Genomic DNA, 25461 nt, shown 5'->3' with positions numbered 1-25461 from the left:
ATGGGGGGGGGGGTCCTGTAGAAGCAGTGATATATATATATAATAGGGATGGGGGGGGGTCCTGTAGAAGCAGTGATATATATATATATAATAGGGATGGGGGGGTCCTGTAGAAGCAGTGATATATATATATATATAATAGGGATGGGGGGGGGTCCTGTAGAAGCAGTGATATATATATATAATAGGGATGGGGGGGGGGTCCTGTAGAAGCAGTGATATATATATATAATAGGGATGGGGGGGTCCTGTAGAAGCAGTGATATATATATATATAATAGGGATGGGGGGGGGTCCTGTAGAAGCAGTGATATATATATATAATAGGGATGGGGGGGTCCTGTAGAAGCAGTGATATATATATATACTAGGGATGGGGGGTCCTGTAGAAGCAGTGATATATATATATATATATATATATACTAGGGATGGGGGGTCCTGTAGAAGCAGTGATATATATATATACTAGGGATGGGGGGTCCTGTAGAAGCAGTGATATATATATATATATATATATATACTAGGGATGGGGGGTCCTGTAGAAGCAGTGATATATATATAATAGGGATGGGGGGTCCTGTAGAAGCAGTGATATATATATATATATAATAGGGATGGGGGGGGGGTCCTGTAGAAGCAGTGATATATATATATATATAATAGGGATGGGGGGGGGGGTCCTGTAGAAGCAGTGATATACAGTATATATATATAATAGGGATGGGGGGGGTCCTGTAGAAGCAGTGATATATATATATATATAATAGGGATGGGGGGTCCTGTAGAAGCAGTGATATATATATAATAGGGATGGGGGGGTCCTGTAGAAGCAGTGATATATATATAATAGGGATGGGGGGGGGGGTCCTGTAGAAGCAGTGATATATATATATATAATAGGGATGGGGGGTCCTGTAGAAGCAGTGATATATATATATATATAATAGGGATGGGGGGTCCTGTAGAAGCAGTGATATATATATATAATAGGGATGGGGGGTCCTGTAGAAGCAGTGATATATATATATATATAATAGGGATGGGGGGTCCTGTAGAAGCAGTGATATATATATAATAGGGATGGGGGGTCCTGTAGAAGCAGTGATATATATATATAATAGGGATGGGGGGTCCTGTAGAAGCAGTGATATATATATATATATAATAGGGATGGGGGGGTCCTGTAGAAGCAGTGATATATATATATAATAGGGATGGGGGGGGGGGGTCCTGTAGAAGCAGTGATATATATATATATAATAGGGATGGGGGGGTCCTGTAGAAGCAGTGATATATATATATATATAATAGGGATGGGGGGGGGTCCTGTAGAAGCAGTGATATATATATATATATATAATAGGGATCGGGGGGGGGATTATGTAGAAGCAGTGATATATTAGGGATGGGGGGATCGGGGGGGGGGGGCAGGTGACAGCTCCTGTTTGGACTCCTCCTGTCCTCACTCCGGACGCTGGGAGGAGGGGGGAGGGGGTTATAGAGGGTGACACGCATTCCTCCTCCCGGCACACTCCGGGTTAATCTCGCGGGAACACGGCCCGGCTTCTTTCAAACTGTCCAATGAGCTCCGTGCTGTTCCTCGAACCGGCCAATCAGATGGCGGCTTCAGGGGACATTTAAACGCGCGAGCTGGCAGCGTGCTACACTCGGGATCCGGCTGGAGGTGAGAGAGCACGTGGTGGATGGGCCCCGGGATCGGTGTACGGGCCCGGTACATGGGGGGAATCGGTGTACAGATAGATATAGAGGGGGTATTGGATGGTATTTGGGGGGAGGGGAGTGATGTCCCTGTAGGGGGTCCGGTGACACCTGCTGGTCTCTGGTGTGTAACTGTCACCTGTCTGTCAGTTGGGGGTCACATAATGTCCGGCGATCTATGGGGGGGGATGCACTGGGGTTCCTGTAATGGATGCCTCATATTGGGGGGGGTCTCTATAATATAATATAGTTCCCGGTTGTTGGGTCTGTGGATGGATTTGGGGGGCGCTCTGTTGATTATATTGGGGGTGCTATTGAGTTCTGTAGCTTTCTTTAGTCTGGGAGGGGGGGGGGGGGGTTATAGTGTTTGTATGGACCGATCTAGTGGGTGGGGGGGGGGGGGGGGGGCAGAACATTATGGACTCTAGCTGTGTGTAGTCAGGGGGCAGTATATTATGGGCTTTGTGGATGTGTAGTAGGGGGGGGGGGTATAATGGGCTTTATAGTTGTGATGTTGGGAGGGGGGCAGTATAATTTGGACTCTGTGGGGGGGGTGGTATATTATGGCTGTTTAAACAGCATGATATGGGGTCTATTGATATGTAGTGGGGGGGGGGGGGGTTGTATATTATGGTCTTTGTGTAGTTGGGGGGGGGGGGGTAGGGAGGCATATTATAAGTTCTCTAGATGTGTAGTTGGGGTATATTATGGCCTATGTGTAGTGGGGGTGGGTGGTATAATGGGCTCTATAGTTGTGATGTTGGGAGGGGGGCAGTATATTATGGGCTCTGTGGGGTTGGTATATTATGGCTGTTTGGGGGGGGGGTAGGGAACAGTATATTATGGGCTCTATGGATATGTAGTGGGAGGGGGGGTTGTATATTCTGGGCTTTGTGTAGTTGAGGGAGTTGTATGGGCTCTGTGTAGTTGGGGGGGGGGGGGTATATTAGGTTCTGTAGATGTGTAGTTGGGTGTATATTATGGGTTCTGTGTAGTGGGGGGGGGGGTTGGTATTATGTTCTGTAGATGTGTAGTGGGGGGTGGTATATGTTCTGTAGGTGGGGGGTATATTATGGGCTGTGTAGTTGGGGGTGGTATATGTTCTGTAGGTGGGGGGATGGTATATTATGGGCTGTGTAGTGGGGGTGGTATGTTCTGTAGGTGGGGGGGTATATTATGGGCTGTGTAGTGGGGGTGGTATGTTCTGTAGGTGGGGGGGGTATATTATGGGCTGTGTAGTGGGGGTGGTATATGTTCTGTAGGTGGGGGGTATATTATGGGCTGTGTAGTGGGGGTGGTATATGTTCTGTAGGTGGGGGGGTATATTATGGGCTGTGTAGTTGGGGGGGTGGTATATGATGATCTGTAGGTGGGGGGATGGTATATTATGGGCTGTGTAGTGGGGGGGGGTGGTTGGTATTATATTCTGTAGGTGGGTGGGGTATATTATGGGCTGTGTAGTTGGGGGGGGGGGTGGTATATGATGATCTGTAGGTGGGGGGATGGTATATTATGGGCTGTGTAGTGGGGGGGGGTGGTTGGTATTATATTCTGTAGGTGGGGGGGGTATATTATGGGCTGTGTAGTTGGGGGGGGGGGGGTGGTATATGATGATCTGTAGGTGGGGGGATGGTATATTATGGGCTGTGTAGTGGGGGTGGTGGTATATGTTCTGTAGGTGGGGGGATGGTATATTATGGGCTGTGTAGTGGGGGGGGTGGTATATGTTCTGTAGGTGGGGGATGGTATATTATGGGCTCTGTGGATTCTCTTCCTGGTTGCACTATTTATATGAATGTTATGGTGATAGATGAGTCACTGTATGTAGGGTTGGGGAGTGTCTGTCGGTCTGTAGACTCGTTATGTAATTGCTGTGACGGGTACAGAATTGGGATGAGGGTTAGGTGGTCTGGGGTTGGTTGGGAGGGGCCCTTTAGTCGGGTGTGTGGCCCCCCTCCCCCCTGTGTTCTGCCTCTTAATTCCTGGAAGTGAGCGCCTCTCGGTATGGGGGGGGGGGTTTGCTTCTCTTGTGCATTTCTGCCCGTACATGTGACTCTCCTCTGTCACAGAGGGGGGGGGGGGGGGTCGGGTCGGCGACAGTTCTCGCTCTTGAGTGACTCCTGTGCAGTGGAAGATTTCAGACTCTTTAAAGGTCCATAAATGATGATTCAGCAGTCTGAGTTCCCCATCACAATTTTTTTGTGGGGGCTTTGATCATAACTTTCATATTGGGGTTTATCTGTGGGGCACTGCACTCCCCTCTGAATGTAAAGATGTATGGGTGCAACTCCTATCTGAGAGAGTTGTATTAGAACCCCATATATCTGAGGAGAGGTAGTTGTATGGTCACCAAATGTAGGGGTAGACCGATTATCGGTGGCCGATATACACTTTCCCCAATATATCGGTATCGGCCCCCGGAACTGGCCGATATTTTTGTGACGTCATTCTGCCTTAGGCCCCTCCCTCGCCTTGGACAGCCTTGTATGAAGTCGGGACTAAGTCTTCTGGGAGTGTCACAGGGTGCCAGCCGCCCACAGGCCCTTTACCTGCCAGGCACAGGGTGCCAGCCGCCCACAGGCCCTTTACCTGCCAGGCACAGGGTGCCAGCCGCCCACAGGCCCTTTACCTGCCAGGCACAGGGTGCCAGCCGCCCACAGGCCCTGTGCCAGACATTAGGCATTAAGCAAAAGTTGTGTTCAGTACAAGATTTGTCAAATTCTTTATTCAAAACTTTAGATGCATAAAATATCAGCCCATACGTTGTGACTAGTATCAATATTGCACCTGAAAACCATATTGGTCTATCCCTACTCTATATATGAGAAGTTGTAGGGTCACCCCATGTAGAGAGTACCTCTGAGGAGAGGTAGGTGTATGGTCACCCCATGTAGGGCTATAACCCCTAGATCTGAGAAAAGGTCGTTTATGGTCACCCCATGTAGGGATTGTACCTCTGAGGTTGTAGGGATAATGCCTCTATATGAGAAGAGGTAGTTGTAGGGTCACCCCATGTTGGGATAGTACCTCTATATGAGAGGTAGTTGTAGGGGATATTGCCTCTGAGAAGAGGTAGTTGTATGGTCACCCCCATTTAGGGGTATTGCCTCCATATGAGAAGAGGTAGTTGTAGGGTCACCCCATGTAGTGATAGTACCTCTATATGAGGAGAGGTATTTGTATGGTCACCCCATGTAGGGATATGACCCCTAGATCTGAGAAGGGGTAGTTGTAGAGATAGTACCTCTATATGTGATAGGTAGTTTATGGTCACCCCATGTAGGGATAGTACCTCCACATATGATGGGTAGTTTATGGTCACCCCATATGATGGGTAGTTGTAGGGATAGTACCTCTATATGATAGGTAGTTTTCTGGTCACCCAATGTATGGATATAACCCTTAGATCTGAGAAGAGGTAGTTGTATCATCACCCCATGTAGGGATAATGCCTCTATATGAGAAGAGGTAGTTGTATGGTCACCCCGTATGATTGGTAGTTGTATGGTCACCCCATGTAGATAGTACCTCTATATATGATGGGTAGTTTATGGTCACCCCATGTAGGGATAGTACCTCTATACATGATGGCTGGGTAATTGTATTGTCACCCCATGTAGGGATAATGCCTCTATATGAGAAGAGGTAGTTGTATGGTCACCCCATGTAGGGATAATGCCTCTATGAGAAGAGTTAGTTGTATGGTCACCCATGTAGGGATAGTACTCCCATATCTGAGAAGAGGTAGTTGTAGGGATATTACCTCTATATATGATAGGTAGTTGTATGGTCACCCATGTAGGGATAGTACTCCCATATCTGAGAAGAGGTGGTTAAAATAGGTCTGGAACTTGAACATTCTCAAAGTTGTCCATTTCAATCTATTTCTCCTGCGTTAATATTATGGGGATATCAAAACTGGCTTGCGAGGTTTTCATAGTTTGCTAAATTTCTCTTTGATCTAGCAATATTTTAATACCTTTTGCAGGCTGACTAGGCAGTTTTGGTAAAAAAGGGTTAATGACAAACAGTCACATTAACCGTCTATTTTCTACAGGTGTTGTCTTGTCTTCTCACTTAAACTGCATACCGTGAACATGGCCAACAACGAGAATGCCGCCCGTCTGAACCTCTTCAAGAACAAGGGCAGGGACACCTCGGTGAGTGGTTTTGCAGTGAGTCTAGGTCTGGGATTTGGGGTTTAGAACCAAGATTGACCCTTTTCTATCATTGCAGGAGATGAGACGCAGGAGGGTGGAGGTCAATGTGGAGCTCCGCAAGGCCAAGAAGGATGATCAGTTGTTAAAGAGGAGAAATGTCAGTTCCTTCCCTGATGAGCCATTATCTCCTCTGCAGGAGAAGAATCAAAATGGACAGGTGAGGCCCTACACCTGCCTAGAGGCTGGACTGATGTGTACCCAGTTCTGCCGAGATGTATCCTAGGGTGCCTTTATAGTCTTGGCCTAGAGCTCCCTGGAAATGCCTAATTGGGTAAGCTTATTAAAAAACGGAAGTCAAGAGTTGGCTCTGCCCCTCCTAAACTTTATGAACACTTAACATGGAGTAGGTCCCCTTTTTGCTGCCAAAAAAGCCGACCCATTCAGTTATGGGCACTACTAGAGGGCATCACACTGCTTGCTGCCTTCCCATACTGCATCCAGGTGCCATCTCTTCCCCCAGGTAGGTGACTCCCGTGTACCCGGCCACCCACATGATATAAAGAGAAATTTCCTTCAGATCATGCCACTGTTTTTTTTCCATTGCTCTGGGGTCCAGTCCTGATGCTTGCATGCCCATTGTAGGCGCTTTTAGCTGTCACGGGTCGGCATGGGTACCCTGACTGTTCTGCAGCTACACAGCCCCATACTCTGATGCTCTGTATTGACACCTTTCTATCAGAACCAGCTTTTGCTTTTTCAGCAATGTGAGCTCCAGAAGCTCTATTAGACCAGCCTTAACCTCCCCGCCCCCATTTAATGAGCCAATGACCCTGTTGGGTTTTTCCTTCCATGCAGGGCCTTTAAACCATGGGTGTCCAACCTGCTGCCCTCCAGATGTTGCAAAACTACAAGTCCCATCATGCCTCTGCCTTTGGGAGCCATGTTTGCACCTGTTAGCCATGCAATGCCTCATGGGACTTGTAGTTTTGCAACAGCTGGAGGGCCACAGGTTGGACACCAATGTTGTAAACAGATAATCAATGTTCACCTTACCAGTCAGTTGTAAGAAGGCTGTGGCACTCAAGACATTGTGCTACTTGTCGGGGGGGGGGGGCAAAGTCTGAACAAATAATGGCTGGATTCTCCTGCCTACATAGAAGGGGGAGTAGAGGTCTTTCACAGCGTCATTTTCTCATATTAGTGGTTTACTGCCTTCATGCCATTTGGACAATGACAAGCTGATTTGCCTTGTGGCTTTCTTGGCTTACTGCAGTGATGGGGAACCTTGGCACCCCAGATGTTTTGGAACTACATTTCCCATGATGCTCAGGCACTCTGCAGTGTAATCAAGCATCATGGGAAATGTAGTTCCAAAATGGCTGGGGTGCCAAGGTTCACCATCACTGGCTTACTGTAATGTGGGAGGTGTCTTAAAGCACAACCAATCGATGTTGGTTTCCCAAAACCGTTGCATTCAAAACAGGCTTTGAATAACTGTCACAACCCAACTGTCAAACTGTCCAATAACTGGTGTTGTAGCTGATCACATGCGCAGCTCCATGGTGACTGCTGATGAATGAAGGCTAAAATGGCAGCTTTGCATGTAAAGGAGCGTTTAGTGCAACTTTAAGTGTCCCAGGTAAGGAGTAATGGGGGTTAGTAACTGTATATTGCTTCATATTTCAGGCTTCTGCTCAGTGGACTGTGGAGGAGATCGTCCGTGGGGTCAGCAATGCAAGCATGGACGTACAGCTACAGGCCACACAAGCTGCCCGGTGAGTGGACGGTGGTGGATGTCTGTTGGGGGGGGGGGGGAGTTGGAGGAACTGCCCCTTAAGGCCTGTGTGCCTTTGCTGCTTTGGTGGTCTTTGCTGGAGACTTTGGTCTGATATGGGCTCACCTGAAGCAAAATTGGGGTAGGACAGCTCTTATTGATCAGCTGCTTCAAATACACGGCTTGACCCAAAGATGGTGTCGCCCTTAAACCGCCCCCCCAATTGAAGGTGACAACTTGGTGACCTCCTTTAGTCATGGCCACTATTGCTCTTTGTCCCACTTGGCTTCTCTGCTCACTGCCGCTCTTCAATGTGACCACATATGATAAAAGGTGTTGGAAGTAATCTTTAAGGTGACTTCATCCTAATCCCCATGTTTCTCTCCACAGGAAGCTTCTTTCTCGGGAACGCGAGCCTCCCATCGACAAGATCATCCAAGCCGGCCTCATCCCTAAACTTGTCGCCTTCTTGTGCCGTGAAGACTGCAGTCCTATGCAGTTTGAGGCTTCATGGGCCCTCACCAACATTGCCTCTGGAAACTCCGACCAGACCCGGGCTGTGGTAGATGGTGGAGCCATCCCTGCCTTTATTTCTCTGCTGGCTTCCCCTCACTCTCACATCTGTGAGCAGGCTGTGTGGGCTCTGGGCAACATTGCAGGTAATGGAACCTTCCAGAATGAAATGCTCTTGACCTTGTATGGGTTTTTTTCACCAATGCTGTAGCTATAGGACTCGCACTCTGGTCTCATTCCATTTAAAGAGGTTTTAAACCCACCTCACAAACTTTTACCTATAGGTAAGCCTATATTAAGGCTTGCCTATAGATGCTATAAATATCTCCTAAACTTGCACTGTTTAGGAGATATTTAGAGTGCATACTGCCGATGACATCATTGGCGCAGGCACTCTGAAGGTACGGCCACCCATGCCGTTCCTTCAGAGCTCAGTGCCGTGAACGGCGGCTGCCACGCGCAGGCGCGGGAGTGATGTAATCGCACCTCCGGCCAATCAGATGGCCGGAGGACACGAACCCGGAAGCAGGACGGCCGGACATGTCGCCATCCTGTCTCTGAGGTGGCGGCACGGCGGGGCTTCGTTTTAAGGTAAGTACTACATAATGAGCTAGTATGCGATGCATACTAGCTCATTATGCCTTTCTCTTTACAGTGCTTTTTTTTTTTTTTCTCGTTTGTTTTGGGGGGACTTTACTTCCTCTTTAAGCCGGCTGTGCTTAAAATTGGGTCACTGGACTTGGCGTTGAGGTCCTGGGTTTAGTTACTACTTGTGATTTAGTTGCATTTAATTGCTTCCCTGGCTCTTGGCTTCTTAAGCTTGGCTCTTAAACTGCATTTGCCAAGGAGACTTGGGTTAGAACTTGCACTGCTCCTAAAATAGAAATATGGACTCTTTATGTAGATTTATACTGGGGTGGATACTGTATTTGTCTCCACCAGTTTGGAGACAACCAAGCAATCAAACACCATTGATCGCTCGCTTTTTATGGCTCCCTGAGAAGAGTTAATGGTTGTCAGCTCGGTGTCTCAATCACTGACATGCTGGACTGTGGAGGGGGCAGTAGCAGCTGGCTCAGGCTCAGTGACTTGCTGGGAGGTGGTGCTGGTCCTGGCAGACAGAAGCAAGCCTGCTCGGGAGCTTGCTGTGGGGGCACTTGGCAGGCAGTAGGGGCTAGGAGTGGTGCTAGGGGACCCAAACACAAGGACCTGGGCTGCTCTGTGCTAAACCATTACAGAGCAGGTAAGTAATAATGGGTGTTAAAAAAAACAAAAAACCTTTTATCCCTTAAAGTGTGCTTTGTCTGTTCCTGTACAGTGAGCAGCGACCACTCAGATCGCTGTACAAAATTTAACTATCTTGACTCTGACTGACCCTCCTGCACATGCGATGCGATGGGAGTAATACCATCCCTGCCTGGCCAATTAAAGCAGCTGGTGATTGAGACCCCGAAGCCAGTTGGCAGGCAGATTGAGGATGCTGGAGCAGAGGGGAGTAGTCCACTAAGAGGCGGTTCACATTAGCGTGACTTGTCAGCCTGACAAGTCGTGGTCCATTGACCGTTAACAGGACCCGTTCTAATAGGAGCGACACAAGTCGCTCCGACTTGGAAAAAGGGTCCTGTACTACTTCGGGGCGACTTGCATAGACTTCCATTATGTGAAGTCGCTCCAAAGTCGTGGTGCAATTTAATGCAAAAGTCGTCCCCGAAGTAGTGAGTTGTTTCACGCTAATGTGAACCAGCTCTTAGACTTTCCCCCACACTGTGATGTCATTAGTGCTTATTGCAAAGGATTAGTGCTGTTGCCATGGCAATGGGGGTAAATGGCGTGTTCTTATATTGGTGAGTTGCTACCTGGCAAAACCATGGAGAGTAAGTAATGAAATTGTAATGAAAATCTATACTTGGTGGCTTTGGCCTTAGTCAACTAAGGAGGTTCTCCTTGAGCCGTTAACACTGTATGCTTGGTATTGCCTTATGGACTAGAAACTATTTTGCCTAGAAAACTAACTTTACTAAATGGATTCCTTTGATTGGCTATTACAAAAGGCAACACACTTGGTGGAATAACTTCATCCAAGCATCTTTTAAATCTGGGTAATGGCTGCCATGTTTACCCTGGTGTAAGGGTTTTTGTTGATTAGATTTCTTTTTTTTTTCTTTTTTTTTTCTTTAAGGTGATGGATCCTCCTACAGAGACCTGGTCATTAAACACGGGGCTGTGGGTCCACTATTGGCATTACTGGCTGTTCCCGAACTCTCATCTCTTCCTGTGAGTATACATAGAAGTTTCATAACTTTCCTAAAGGGGTTTTCATGGCTGATTCCTGTATCCGCAAGATTTTTATATCCTAATCTCCGAAGATGGAGGAGCTGTGCCATGTTTGGTGATGTAGAGAGGCTGTATTGGGCGTTTGGTTTTAAATCTGCTTTGTAGTAGCGTTTGAGTTCCCGAATGAGTCACTTTTGTTGCAATATGTTGCTCTTCTAGAATTTCTTGTTGCATGCATATACTAAAATGATCCAACTTGCCTTAAGAGTTAAACCATAGTAAACATTGGTAAACCATAGTATTGGCTTAAAAGTAAGGACATCTAATGATTCCTTGGGGGATAGCATTGGCCACTCTTGCTCTCTACTGGTATTGGCCCAGAACTAAAGATAAGGGTCTTGGGATTTATTGACTCCGGACTCTTCCTTTCTCTGCAGACTGGCTACCTCAGAAACCTGACCTGGACCCTGTCCAACTTGTGCCGCAACAAGAACCCAGCACCCCCTATTGAGGCTGTCAAGGAGATCCTGCCCACTTTGGTTCGTCTTCTGCACCATGATGACCGGGAAGTCCTGGCAGACACATGCTGGGCCATCTCTTACCTGACTGATGGCTCCAATGACCGCATTGATGTGGTGGTGCAAACAGGAATGGTCCCTAGAATTGTGCAGCTGCTGGGGTGCAAGGAGCTGACCATCATGGTAAGTTAATGTCTGATACTTGAAATGCCAATAAAGTACACAATGGGGAGGCTCTTAACTTTTTTTGCCAATCTTCACTGCATCTGAACATCTCAAAAAAGAAGCAATTACCAAATATTCAAAGCCAACTCCCTGTCTGCTTTTTTTTTTTTTTTGTTGCGACCTCCTTGGAAATAAACATAGGAGTAGAGGGTGGGCGGATTTGAGTAGAGGGTGGGCGGATTTGAGTAGAGGGTGGGCCCTGGAATCCATCTCCCCTTAGCTCATGCATACATCAGTGCTTAGCCGAGAGAAACCCCTCCTCTCCTGAAGACTCCTGGGATGTTTAACATTTGCCTAGGCAAGAAACCAGGATGTAACTGAAGAAATGTAAAAGTCTTTAACAAGTAAATGGAATCTACTTTACCATAATTACTAATGCTAGTAGCACGAGGATTACAAATGTTGATTGGAGAAGTTCCATGTTAAAAGGGATTGCAGGAAGTAAAATGCCATGTGAAGGGGAATTCTTATGTTCCATTGTGATTTTTCTGCTCGCTTCCTGAAAAGCTTTGTTGTGCAATATACCCACAACTCAACACCAAGGCAGTCAACTAATGTCTAATGTGGTTAACCTTTTTCTTCCCCCCCCCCCCCCTGCAGACCCCTTGCCTGAGGACCATAGGCAACATTGTGACGGGAACAGATGAGCAGACACAAGTGGTCCTGGAATCGGGTGCTCTGGCCGTATTCCCTGAGCTCCTCACCCATCCCAAGAACAACATCCAGAAGGAGTCGGCCTGGACCCTGTCCAACATCACAGCTGGGCGTCAGGACCAGATCCAGGAGGTGGTGGACCAGGGCCTGGTGCCCTACCTGGTTGACATCCTGAGAAAGGTAGGTGACATTTTATAGGGTCCTGATTTAGTGGCTCTACAGCTGCGGTCTCCAATCTTTCTAAACAAAGGGGGGGGGGGGTTTATAATTCAGACTTTAGGGGGACTGGGCAGTAGAAATGTCCTGGCATTAGTGGGTTGAGAAGACTAATGGAATTTTATATATATAAAAATGCCATTAGTCTTAAGGGGTGTAATAGTGCCCTGTTGGTGTCCGTAGAAGTAATGGTGCCCATTGTTGCCAGGATAGTAATAGCTGAGTTTTAGTGCCCCAAGGGCAGTACCCGGCCCCAGGGCTGCAGTTGGAGCACTGCTCTACACAAGGCGCTTTTGCAGTCTCTGCTGTCGCAGCTTCACTAACCGCTATTGAGAAACTCAAAACTTGTAGGTTTTTATTTTAGGTGGCTAACTGCAAAACTAGAAGACAAGGGGTTGCCCAAAGTGGGACCTTCTGTTGGGAATGGATGCCACTAATTGGCTGAGCCTACCAGTCTGAGCCCCTTATTCTGATACCATCACTGGCAACCTGGCCTATAGTTTGCACATGAAGAATTAGCTGGGATCTGTTGGTGTGGCCCAATAACACAACTGAAGGGAACCATGATGGCAATGTGAATCTTGCTATGTCTGCTGCTGGGCTCACATCTATGCATTTTGCAGGGAGTTTGCAGAAATGTCCATGTGTTACGTTCACATCTGATTGCACAGTGCAATTTTTGTTCTTGTGGTTTACTACCGCTTCAATACATGCAGCACAGTGCAGTTTTTTGCTCCTTAGACTTCAGTGGAATCGCATCAAACGCATGCATATGGGGTTTTGTCTTATGTTCCTGCATGACTAGACCTTTTTAGTAACAAAGTATAACTAAAGGCAAAACTATTTTCTCTTACGTCCTCTTGACAGTTGCTGCCCACTCATTCAGTCTTCACCAATGGGTATTCACCTCTTATCCATATGAGCAAGCTAGGAGGCAAAACTATATATTTTTTTTTCTTTGATTTTGGTGTCCCATTGCAGAGATTTCCCCTCACTTCCTGTCCCATAGCCAAACAGGAAGTGAAAAATCGCAAATTAAGGGATTTTCTTGGGGACCCCCCCAGGTCACCAGAACTAGTGTCCCCGTTGGGAGTATTCCCCTCTGTTATTGCTCTAGGGACATCCAAAAACTTGGACTTCTGATAGAGGACAAATGGAGAAGGGGAATCTCCCTAATGGGGGCACAAACGGCAATAAACTGATTCTAATTCTAATTAGAATCAGTTCTTGTTTAATTTTTTTTTTTGTTTAATTGTTCTAATTGCCACGCCCCCACAAACAAATTCCTTTATCAGAGTCCTGATAGTCGCCGCCCACTCATTCAGTCTTCACCAATGGGTATTGACCTCATCCATAGGAGCAAGCTAGCTTTGTATTTTATGTTCTGTTGGCGCTCCTGTTGAGTGCCTTGTATGTACTTTATGCTTTTTCTCCGTTAATAAAATAAAAAAAAAAAAAAAAGCATGATGGCTCTCCAAGGTTGACTTTTTTTTTTTTTCTCTAATCGCATCTACAGGGTGACTACAAGACACAAAAGGAAGCTGTGTGGGCCGTCACCAACTACACCAGTGGTGGGACTATTAACCAGATCATCTACCTAGTGCAATCTGGTGTCATCGATCCCCTGTGTAACCTCCTCTCCACTAAGGATAGCAAGACAGTGCTGGTCATCCTGGATGCCTTCACCAACATCTTTGCTGTAAGTCCTATGAATGTTTTGTCTGTCTGCTCTGGCATTTGTCTATTTCTTTCTTCTAACCTGTGATGGTCCTGACAGGCTGCTGAAAAACTCGGGGAGACGGAGAAGCTGTGCGTGATGGTGGAAGAATGTGGCGGTCTGGACCGTATTGAGGCCCTGCAGTCCCATGAGAATGAGCAAGTCTACAAGGCTTCCGCTCTGCTTATTGAGAAATACTTTGCATCAGAGGTAAGTCAGCAGTTGGTAGAATTTTTTTTTTTTTTTTTTAAAAAGGTCTGTAAATTGAGACAAATTCCTTACCTTTCCTTTGCTCCCCCGCTGCTCCTTCACAAACCTGAAAATTGGTCACTTTATGTAAATGGAAGTTGATGTAGCTTACATAGGGCTACTGACGTGCCATGTGACCAGTGCTGCTTCATGAAGTGGATATTAGAAGCTGAAAAAAGTGGCAGAGGAGTAGACATGCTGTTTGGGTATAAAGTGACCGTAAAGTCTCATTTTAATGGAATAAAGTTATACCTATCCTGCTCTGTGCAGTAGGTTTTGCATGGGGCAGCCTGGAATCCTTTTCTCTGGTCACAGGCTGGAGCTCCTTGCCCCTCTCTGTTGAGTGCCCCCACAGCAAGCAACTTGCTATGGGGACACCGAGTTGCAGCTTATGTATCCATTCAGACATGGAGCTGTGGTTCAGCCCCTCTCATTGGCTTAACGGAGTTTGATAGCAGCAGGAGCCAATGGCGCCCCTGCAGCCAATCAGTCTGGATGGCCAGAGGCATTTGACATCGCTGGATCGAGAGGGGACTCTGTAAAGTGTTGGGGTGAGAGGCTGAGGCATTTATGCATAGCATTTGATGATTTTGGGGGGGCAGATTTTATTTAATTTAACTTATTGCCATCACATGGGATGAGCACCCACAGCATTAGCACATTGTCCAGAACTGCACATGGTGTGGCTTGTAACAAGTGTAACTGAAGGCAAAACTTGAAGCGGCGTTCCAGCTAGTAGCTGCAACTTTTAATCACTCGCCTGTCCTGCAATCCAGCGATGCGGCCTCCCTCTGCTTTTGGCAGCGCTGGCATCACTGAGTGGGCACCCGGCTGTGACCGCTTGTGGCCTCACAGCTGGGTTCGCACTGCATATGTGCAGGTCGTGCTGCACCTCAATGGCTGGCTAATGTTCTGGGACCTGTGATGTGTCCCAGAAGATGCCATGGCAGCGGGAGAGGGGCACTTCCACTCGAGCCGCCATGGGAGGGGGAGCACTTGGCAGCTGGATTGGGGCACTTCCACTCAAGCTGCCATGGCAACGGGATTGGGGCATGGCAGCATGTCAAAACTAGGTACCTGCTCCCCCCTCCAAATGACATGCCAAATATGGCATGTCAGGGGGTTAGGAGGACTTAAAGTGGGTGAGACTTTGGTTTTTAAGCCTTTGGTTACACTGCCGCAGCTTGTCGCACAACCTTGAACCTAACATCCCTGTGCAGCTTGCATACAACTTTAACAGAAGTCAATGCAAGTGGTGTTAAAGTCGCACCAAAAGTGGTGCAGGAACCTTTTTCTAAGTCGGAGCCACCAATTGGAGCAGTTTTATTGCTGTTAAGCGCGGCGCAACTTGTCATGAAACTTTTGAGTTTGCTTAAACGGGGCTTAGTGTTGGATGGGATGGAGGGTTTGGAACATGTCTGTTTTTATTTTAAGTAACAATAGCCTCTTGTACCAAAGTCCCTCCTATTGATGATCGATCAACTCTTGGGGTGCCTGAGTTTATACCCCCTTGGGGACCACGCCTAAGAATGTTTAGGACTTTAATGTAGTGAAATGTGTGAATTAATACTTCTACCTCAATTTGTCATTTAACTCCTATCTTGGTGGCTGTCTATAATGCAGTAAAGAACTAAAGGAAGCATGGGGGGTTCTCATCAACTGATAAAAATTACCCTACTCTATGCTCTATAAACTCAATCTATTACTTCCATAATTCCTGGACTTGGAAAAGCGTCGATTGCAATAAAATATTAACTCTGGCCACTGAGAACTAAGATATGAGAACAACTTGGAAATCCCCTTCTTGCCAACCAAAATACCATATCTAAATGTGATGATGCACCTAAAATCACCAAGGAAAATACCCTACAGGTTTCACTCTTAATAATGATAAAAAAAAAAAAAAAAACTTGGTGTATAAAATAAAACCAAACAAGTGCTATAACCACCATGGCAGGTTTTTATTAGTTTGTACCCCACTTAGAGAAATTTACCTATAGTACCAGAACTTTAGTTTTCTTACGTCCTCTGACAGATGCAGCTCCACTGTTTCCCGGTTGAAAACATTTTAAATTAATTTTGAATAAAAAATTATTCAACCGGGAAACAGTGTGAAACATGGAGCTGCATCTGTCAGGACTCGGAAAAGGATTTTACGGTAAGTGCTTACAAAAAATTTTATTTGCCCCCTGAAGTCAAAGGGAATATCTTTTGACGGGGACACTAGTCCTGGGTTGGTCCCCAGGGGATTCCCTTGGCTCTGCACTCAGGTCCTCAGGACCCACTAACTGGCAAGATTTAAGTATTACATTGACAAGATTGACAAGATAGACTAGAATACTGCAATCCCTGAACTAAATTACATCCCAGGTGATCTCATTTGCTGCTATCTTGCAAACCTGGCCTGTTGGTGGGTCCTAAGGACTGGAGTTGAGAACCACTGCCCTAGGCTCTCCCTAAATTAAATCCCGAGGACCAGAGTGCAGAGCCAAGGGAATCCCCTGGGGACCAACCCAGGACCCATCAAAAGATATTCTTTGACTTCAGGGGCAATAACAGGTTTGCCTTTAATACATTTAAAATGGAACTAAAGGAAAAAAATGTACATTATGTAACCAATAAAACCACTTGCTAGTTAAGTTGGCTTGGCCAGTTGGGTTGTCACCAGTTGGCTTGCTGACTACATCCTCCCATGTGACTCCATAGTCTGGCCATGCTTTGATATGGTATTAGGAGTTATGGCGTCTGTAAATATGTATGTATGTTGGTCTCCACCATGCTGATGGAGTTTCTGTCTTGCAGGATGATGAAGAGGAAGCTCTGGCTCCAGAAGCCTCAGAGGATGGCTATGCTTTCCAGCTCCCCAGCGGCACGCACACCACCTTCGACTTCTAAGCACTTTACCCCTGTGGTTGTTTCTTCTGTCTTTTTCTATGTTATTTGGCACTTTTCCTGTTCTGTACATACTGTGAATCTCTTACGTGAACATGTAAATAGTTTTACTATATTCTGTATTTCTCATACTCTGAACTTTTTTTTTTTTTCTTGTCCTTTTACACTAAGGCCTCTATAGCTGTAGGGGGTTCAACCCTCCGCTGTATTGGTCTCGGCTGGATAATCCAGCTGCTTGTTCAGGGCGTCCCCTGGCCCTGATTCAGTTCTGCCCGCTTACAGGGCAAATGTTTTCTGTTGTGGATAAGACCTGCTTTGCCCTTCACCCTCCTGGCAGGGGTATGGTGAAGGTGATTCCGTTCAGAAGAACGGTCCTCCTCAGTGGGTAGGTTCGCAGGTCCCTGCAAGGTCTGAGGAGGTCTGCAAGTTTACAATGTGACTTGTACAGCCTGCAATTTATAAAAGGTGACTAATAAAAAACGTTTTGTAATTAAACTGTCACTTGTCTGTCTGTTTATGGCTGGGAAATGGGAAGGGGGGGGGGCTGGGAAATGGGAAGGGGGGGACCTCTAGAAGGTTCAAAATTCTGGTTGGATCTCCAGTGGGTTGGATGGAGGCGTTAGTCTGGGGTGGTTATCTGTGCAAATGGATGACCACTATGGTGTAGCTCAGCTTCTCCCAGCCTTCGGTATAATATAATCCTAATAAATCTGAGGGGCTCATCAGCTGAGTCATGTTGTGATACTTGGGAGCAAGCTATGGTTTTGGAAGGCTTGCTTGTAGGAGTTTCATTCCCCCCTGAACCTCTGTCTAGACAGTGCTGATTGGTCCTGTGCTGATCACATGAACTCTCACAAGTCTAGCAATATGCCAAACTGAGCATGTGCAGCCCATCCCATGGCTCTGTAAATATCAGGTTTATTTTTTTAGGGACTGTAAGAGGAGACAGGATCAAACAGCCTTTATACACACTGCATAGGATTAACCCTTTGAATATAACAAGCATGCTTCACTGAATTTAGACTGGTTTTACAGCTGTAGCTTTAGAACCAATTTAGCCACATCTAAATATCCACTTTAAAGTGTGACTGCTGGTTCACACTGATCCGACTTGTCATGTGACTTGGTTGCCTGACAAGTAGCTTCCAATGCTGTGCAATGGAACCGTTCTAATCGGATCACTCCGACTTAGAAAAAGGTTCCTGCACTATTTTTTGGCAAAGTCAGAGCGACTTGCATTGACTTCCATTATGGGAAGTCATTGCAAGCTGCGCTGAAGTTGCGCTGCATGGGCGACTTAATTAGTCGCCCAAAGTCGGGATTGGTTAAGCTTTTTGAGAAATGGTGGCTGTGGATTTCTTAGTGTTCCTTTTTTTTCTCCTGCTCATCTGGCAAGTGACTCACTACCTTGAGTGCCTTCATTCTGGATGAAGGAGCACAGGAGGTACCAATGGACAAGCTTTTTCAGTCTAGGGGTGGGGGAGTGCTTTGATGTACTAGCAGATTTGGATACGCTAACAATTAAAGCTAAACGCCAGCTCATTCGTTCTAATCTGTTAAGCAATTTATATTAAATAAATATTGTCACGTTGCATGAACCAGGGCTGCATGTGGAAAGTATGTTACTAAAACATTATTAGTACAGTTCCACTTTAAGAGCCAGTTCACACCATAGAAACTCATTCCGGATGCTTTTCTGCATGCGTGGTTTTGGTGCATTCCAGTGCTCCCCACCTTTAACTTTAAGAGCGGGTTCACACCACATGCAGTCCAGTGGTTTTCCCTGCAGCAAAAACCCATAGGTTCTATGGTTTTCAATGTCGTAGTTAACACCGGTCAGTTCCAAAAAAAATAAGTAGCTCTTGCTGCAATTTTTCTGCACTGTACCACATGTGTGCTGTATTTAAAGCCAGTTCACAGCACAGGTGGTCCACTCCCCCCCGTAGCAAACACTTAGTAGGTTATATGGTTTTCAATGGCTTAGTTCACACCAGTGTGGTCAGGTCCAGTGCATTCCAGTAAAAGTAGAACGTGCGGCATTTTTTTTTTTTACACTGGGCTGTACCAGAACGTGGTAAAACGCATCAAACACACCTTAAGGGGGAGAACAAAAAACTAGACTGCATCAGAAATGAAGTCTGGATGCTTTTCTGCATGTGTTTTTGATGCAGTCCAGTGCATCCCCCCCTTTTTTTCTTCCTTAACCCTAAGGATGTGTGTTTTAGTAATCTAGTCCAGTGCAGAAAAAATGGCAGCATATTTGACTTTTTTTTTTCTGGAACTGATTGCACTGGAATGAACTAGGTCATTAAAAACATATAACCTGCTATTGTGGTTTTATGCAGAAAAACGCACTGGACTTCATGTGGTCAGAACTGGCCCTAAAGAGCTGATCACTTTTGTTCACCTCTGTCATGGTAAATGGTTTGTCTCATCCTTCTGCAGAAGAGCTTGTGCTTTTGAAAAAAAAAACGATGTACTGGCCAAATCAAAGGAAAAAGCAAAAAAACGAATGCCGACACCGCATCTAAGAATTAGTAAGCTGTAATGTAATAAAGGTTTAAGGTTTGCTTTTGGGTTTAATAGCGCCTTATTCAATTTACTATTTAATGCACTGTGTGTGTAAAATACAGTATAGAAAATCAAAAAATAAAATAAAATTTCTCTTGTTCATTGATGGACACGGCTCCTGGTATTCTAACCATTGGGTTATACTGCCCCCAATAGGAATAGGTCAGAAAATAATTCTAGCTACACATATGGGCAGTCCCAGGGGGTATATTCCCTCTCTACTATAGGTACTCAGTTTTCCCCTGCCTAATTAAGAGTAAGGACCTTGTTCCTTGCTGGGCTCTCTGGTCCTGGCAAATTTTGTTTCCATATAGAATTTTTTTTTTTTTTTTTCTCCTGGATTATTCCTGTGATATCTGCATCAACTGCTGGACTGGGCAACGGGCTGGATAATCCAATCCAGTGGTCACCGCAGTCTGGCCAGCAAGTGTGCGCAGACCTCAGCTCTGCTCTAGGTCGGCCGCAACATAGCCCCACCGGACAGGGACTCGCTTGCGAGTTAAACGCAGAGGTCGCGGCCCGAGTCGCAGTGTTACTCCTGGCCGAAGGCCCCCTCATTTCGATAGCGATGGGTTCTGGCTGGAGCGGTGTCCGGTTCCTGGTGTGGTGAGTAGCTCTCCCCCCTGGAGGGTTATGGGGTGGATGTAGGCCCCTCTTTTCCCCTCCGTCCCATCAGGCAACCCCCTTCCATCTGTCACCCCCCCTCCACTTATGCTGGGGCTGTGTGGGTGGTCCACCTCCTGGGGTGGGGGCGATAGGTAGCGCGACCGGATGGTTGGTTGGGGGGGGGGTGTTGTACCTGGTGGGGGCTCCTGCCATGGCACCCCGTCCTGCCTGGGATCCTTGTGGGGCCACAATTTTCTTGTAGCTTGTGTGCTCAATGTACGGTGGCCATGTTTGTGTAGTCTGGCAGCCATTTTGCGGTGCTTTGCTATTGATGACAGGGGAGCCCTCTTCGGCAGTGGGAGCCCCTCCTCCATCCCCTGGTGCGGACTCCTGGATCCTTTAATTTCCTGATCGCCACTCGTGCAGTGCAGATTCTGCTTGGTGGCTGTGGTGCCTGGTTTTTGCAGGGTGGTTGGTCTGCTGGGGTTCTCTCCCTCTCTGCTGAGTATCGATTGGTGCTTTGTGCCTGGCGACTGGGTGGTGTTGCAAATGCGGTGGGGGTTGTCCCTTAGCAGTGTTTTACACTTTTTTGTGGGGTCCCTCTGGTGACTCATGAAGTCTTTGGAGCACATCTCCCCACCTGATTCCCCTCTTTGGGGCCTCCAGGTCTCATCTATCCATCGATGCAATGACAGTGGTCCCAGAGTTCCTTGTGCTCTGGGTGGAGGTGGCTTTAAGGTGACGGGCTGGCATAAAGCGCACCTCCCCGCCTCATCTGTCTCCTCCGATCCTGAATCAGATTTGGCCGCTGCGGACATGGTTCACCCTGCTGGGTCTGCGACAACGCGCCCTGAATCCTCAGATAATGAGGATGATTCCTCTTTCTGCAACCGCACACGAAAAGGCGCTGGTGGATGTACTGATTATATCTGTGCTTGAGACTTAAGGCCCGTCCACACGTACCGATCGTCGTCATACAAACGGCGGACGAAAGATCTGCCGATTGTACGCGTGTTAGTATGGTGCCTCCGACAGCTGTCTGCGCACAATCCGCGGACAAGAGTCTTTCTTGCAAACATGAAAATTTTTGTCTGCGGACACCAGAACGGACGATTGTTTGCCTGTCAGTACAGAAATCAGCCGACAGACCGCAGATTTGCAAGACTGGGCATGCTCAGAAAATAAAAAACACAGGGAAAGTTAACCATTACATGACATCACTTCTGCAGTCAGCTGAAGTCTGCGGACAAAATTCTTGTGCTGTCCTTGTGCTGTCTTTGCACTTTTCAACAGACACCGACATCCCGGGGAGAAAAGACGAACGTTTGTATGACGACGATCCGTACGTGTGTACGGGGCTTTAAAGTTGGAGGACGCATTCACAAGCCATCCAGAGCAGGAAAGGTGTTCCATTTCCCCTCCTATTTTGACAGAATTGTCACTGAGGAGTGGGGACGACCAAAGTGTCTCCTTGGGGTCCCTAAGCGAGTTGTTAGGCGATACCACTAGGAGGTGTCCCTTCTTAAGAAGTAAACTGTTCCATTGGTGGTGGACCCTCCGGTTTCCAAATTAAACAAGGTAACCATGATTCTGGTTGAAGTCCCTGGCCTTTAAGGACCTGGCTGACAGGGAGGCGGAGGCCTGTAATTTGTACACCCTTGCTGGTTCGGCACTGAGGCCGATTCTCACCATTGCCCTGGTGTCGCAGACTCTGACTGATTGGGCTAAGCTTTTATGCCATGACCTGGAGGGAGAACAGCTTCCCCCTGCCTTTGCTGAGCTGGTGGCCCAGCTGGTCCGGGGGCTGCAGTTTATCTGTGATGCCTCTTTGGATGCGGCTCGTCACTGTTTCAGCAGTGGTCCTTTGGCGTCTTTTTGGCTCAAATGCTGGTCTGTGGACCAGACTTCTAAAAAGACCTTGACTGATCTTCCCTTTCATGGAGATCGCCTGTTTGGGTCTACCGTGGATGACATCATTAAAGGTCTCACGGGGGGGGAAGAGTGCATTTCTTCCACAGGCTACTAAGGGCAAGGACCCTCGTCGTAGTCGTGGGCCCTCCTTCTTGGCTCATAAGAAGTTGTTTCATCCCTCAGGGTCAACTGACAAGTGATCAGAGCCCTTGGGGGCCTCCTCTGGAGGATCCAAGTGAACTTGGTCTGGCAAGTCCAAGTGCGGGCTTTTCCAGACCCGCGGACAAGACCCCTTCAGCAGGAAGGTGCGACCTCACCCATATCTGGGGTGGGGGGACGTCTTCACTGGTTCCCGAACCCGTGGACTCCCCTGGTACTAGAACAGGTGTGTCCTCAAGGTCATTCGGTCCGGCTACAAGATCGAGTTTCGTTCTTACCCTCCGGTAAGGTTCTTCCTTTCGACATGCGACTGACCCTGGTCCGCTTACAGGCTTTTTTTGGGGTGGTGCAAGAACTTTTACTTTACGAATGATGGTCCCAGTTCCAACTTCGGAAAGTTTTCACAGGTTTTGCTCAAACCTGTTTCCAGTCCCCAGGAAGGAAGGCAAGCTGCATCCAATTCTGGACCTCAAGGCGATGAACTGCTTTATGCAGGTGTAGAAGTTCAGAATGGAGTCTGTTCACACAGTGGTGGCTTCCCTACATCAGTGAGATTTTCTTGCCTCCATCGACATCAAGGATCTTCACATTCCAATATGTGTCAGTCTCCAGCGCTTACTTCACTTAACCGTGGGAGCATTATCAGTTTGTGGCGTTACCTTTTGGTCTCGCCTCTGCTCCTTGGGTCTGCACGAAAGTGTTGGCCCTGGTTTTAGCATTGTTATGCCAATGGGGGATCGCGGTACTGGGCTACTTGAACGATTTACTTCTGAGAGCGAAGTCTTCTACTGTTTTGGTGGAAAATCTGCAAATCACCATACGCGCTTGAGGGAGTTTGGCTGAATTTAGAATTTTCAGAAGTGTGGCCTGGTTCCATCCACAAGCCAGACTATCTGGGTCTGACTCTGGACTCGGCCTTAGCCGGAGAATGCTCCTTCTTCTGGACAAACTCCAGAAACTACAGGCTGCAATTAATCTCCTGCTGTCCAGCAGATGGTCATCCCTCCGGACTTGCAAGCGAGTGCTGGGCCTGATGGTGTCTACCTTTTTGAGGCGGTTCCGTTTGCACAGTTCCATATGAGGTCCCTGCAGGGAGATTCTGGCCAAATGGGACAAGAATCCACAGTCTCTGGACAATCAGATCCGGCTGAGCTGGGAAACGAAAGAGTCCCTGATATGGTGGCTTCATTTTTAGACACTTCGACTGGGCAAATCCTTCCTCCCCTTGTATTGGACACTGGTCACCACGGATGCCAGCCTGTCCGGTTTGGGAGGCGTCCTCGGCAAATATTCTGCTCAGAGGATCTGGACACTGGAAGAGTCCAGACTACTGATAAATGTCTTGGAAATCCGAGTGATCAGACTGCTTGGAACATTGGACGGATCGTCTTCAGGGATGTCCAGTGCATATTCAATTTGGACAATGCCATGGCCGTGGCTTATGTCAATCACCAGGGGGGCACAAGAAGTGTCCTGGTGGCTCTGGAGGTAGCCGGCATTCTAAGGTGGGCAGAACGGTTCATTCCAGCCCCAATCCACTGTACACATTCCCGGGCTAGAAAACTGGCAGGTGGATTACCTCAGTTGGCAGGTGTTGGACTAAGGTGGAGTGGTCCCTTCATCTGGAGGTGTTTCATCAGTTGTGTCTCCGGTGGGGCATCACCGAGGTGGATCTGTTGGCTTCTCGGCTCAACAGAAAGGTGCAGAGGTTTGTGGTTCGGTCACGGGATCCTCTGGCGGACGCCACAGATGCTCTGGTGGCCGCGTGGGGTCAGCATAGTCTGGTTTACGCCTTCCCTCCTCTCAAAATTCTGCCAAGACTTCTATGCAGGATCGAGGCAGAAGGAATTCCGGTCATCTTCGTGGCCCCGATGTGCTTGGTACGCTGATCTGGTGTGGCTGGTCGCCGACGTTCCTTGTAAGCTTCCTCTCGGAGGATCTGCTGTTCTGAAGACCAATCTTCCATCCTGCTTTAGTCGTGAGTCAGTTTTTCCAACGCCGTTTAAAAGCTAGGAAACCTACTTCTAGGAAGATCTACCATCGTACGTGGAAGACATACATTGCGTGGTGTGAGTCTCTTGGGGTTCATCCTCGCTCTTGTTCGGTGGCTTGGATCTTGACCTTCCTTTAATGGGGGATTGAGCAGAAACTGGCCTTGAGTACTATCAAGGGTCAGGTGTCAGCCTTAGCAGTCCTATTTCAACAGCCCTTGGCCACATACTCCCCGATGCATACTTTTCTTCAGGGAGTTAGGCACTTGACACCTCCAGTGAAGTCTCTGTTGCTGCCTTGGGACCTCAATTTGGTGCTTTCAGTCTTCCAGAAGCCTCCTTTTTAAAAATCTTCGAGAGATTCGCCTGCTTACGCTGTCCCAGAAGGTGGTCTTTTTGGGGGCTTTCACCTCTGCACACAGGGTGTCGGAATTGGCGGCGTTACCCTGTCGTTTATACCTTATTTGCTGGTTCACAGTGATAAGGTGGTTCTTCACCCCTGTCTGTTGGTCCTTCCTCGGGTTGTCTCTGATTTTCATTTGAATGAGGACATTGTGTTGCCTTTCCTGTGTCCCAGGTAAAACATCTGAAGGAAATTGCTTTGCATGCCTTGGATGTAGTCCGGGCAATTAGGGTGTACCTGGCAGCTGCAGAGGCTTTTAGGAAATCAGACTCACTATTTGTGCTTACGGATGGGCCTCGGAAAGGGTTGTCCACTTCCTCTGCGACCATTTCCAGATGGATCAGAGAGACGGTGATTCAGGCCTATTCCATCAAGGGTCAGGTTCCTCCTTTCCCTGTCAAGGCACACTCTTCTCGGGCGCTTAGTGCCTTCTGGGCCTTCCGTCTTCAGGCGTCAGTGACGCAGGTTTGGAAGGCGGCCACCTGGTCGACGGTGCACACTTTCACAAAGTTTTATAAAGTGGATGTGTTGGCATCTGCGGATGCTTCCTTTGGCCGCAAGGTTTTGCAGGCTGCTGTTTAGAGGACCTGGTCCTCTTTGATGGAGTATTGTTTTTTTTTTTCAGTCGGGCTCCAGTTGTATTGGTTAAGCTCTTGTTTACCTGGTTAACTATGGTTTAGCCTTGGGAATTTCTTTTTCGCTATTTCCACCCCTCATGTTTGAAACTGCTTTGGGACGTCCCAATGGTTAAGAAGATCAGGACTTGTGTCCGTCAATGAATGAAAGAGGAAATTAGATTTTTGACTTACCATAAAATCCATTTCTCTGATGTCCATTGACGGACACCGCACCCACCCCTCTGTGGAGTTATAATTCTCCTGACACTGCTTGTAACAAAACTGAATACTT

The 25461-nt window shown here is 47.5% G+C and overlaps 1 protein-coding gene across 1 annotated transcript; it reads left to right on the top strand.

Moving 5' to 3' along the window:
- The first annotated feature begins 5776 nt into the window (after positions 1–5776).
- KPNA2 (karyopherin subunit alpha 2) lies at positions 5777–17156 on the top strand. Its single transcript, XM_082272343.1, has 10 exons — positions 5777–5879; positions 5956–6096; positions 7566–7654; positions 8044–8312; positions 10346–10440; positions 10878–11141; positions 11784–12017; positions 13570–13752; positions 13831–13980; positions 16822–17156. The coding sequence occupies exons 1-10, from the start codon at positions 5817–5819 to the stop codon at positions 16912–16914; spliced, it is 1581 nt and encodes a 526-aa protein (XP_082128469.1). The 5' UTR covers positions 5777–5816; the 3' UTR covers positions 16915–17156.
- Positions 17157–25461: the final 8305 nt, after the last annotated feature.

Source organism: Pelophylax lessonae (genome assembly GCF_965119305.1).
Source record: "Pelophylax lessonae genome assembly, chromosome: 11".
NCBI classification, from domain to species: Eukaryota; Metazoa; Chordata; class Amphibia; order Anura; family Ranidae; genus Pelophylax; species Pelophylax lessonae.
The sequence above is the reverse complement of the archived record's forward strand: the minus strand, read 5'-3'. Positions and strand labels throughout refer to the sequence as shown.

Excerpts from the sequence above, each read along its gene's own strand:
- KPNA2 (XM_082272343.1), top strand. The coding sequence starts at position 5,817 with ATGGCCAACAACGAGAATGCCGCCCGTCTGAACCTCTTCAAGAACAAG. Across the intron at positions 11,142-11,783 it reads GCAAGGAGCTGACCATCATG|ACCCCTTGCCTGAGGACCAT; the intron begins GTAAGTTAATGT and ends CCCCCCCTGCAG. Across the intron at positions 13,753-13,830 it reads CCTTCACCAACATCTTTGCT|GCTGCTGAAAAACTCGGGGA; the intron begins GTAAGTCCTATG and ends TGGTCCTGACAG.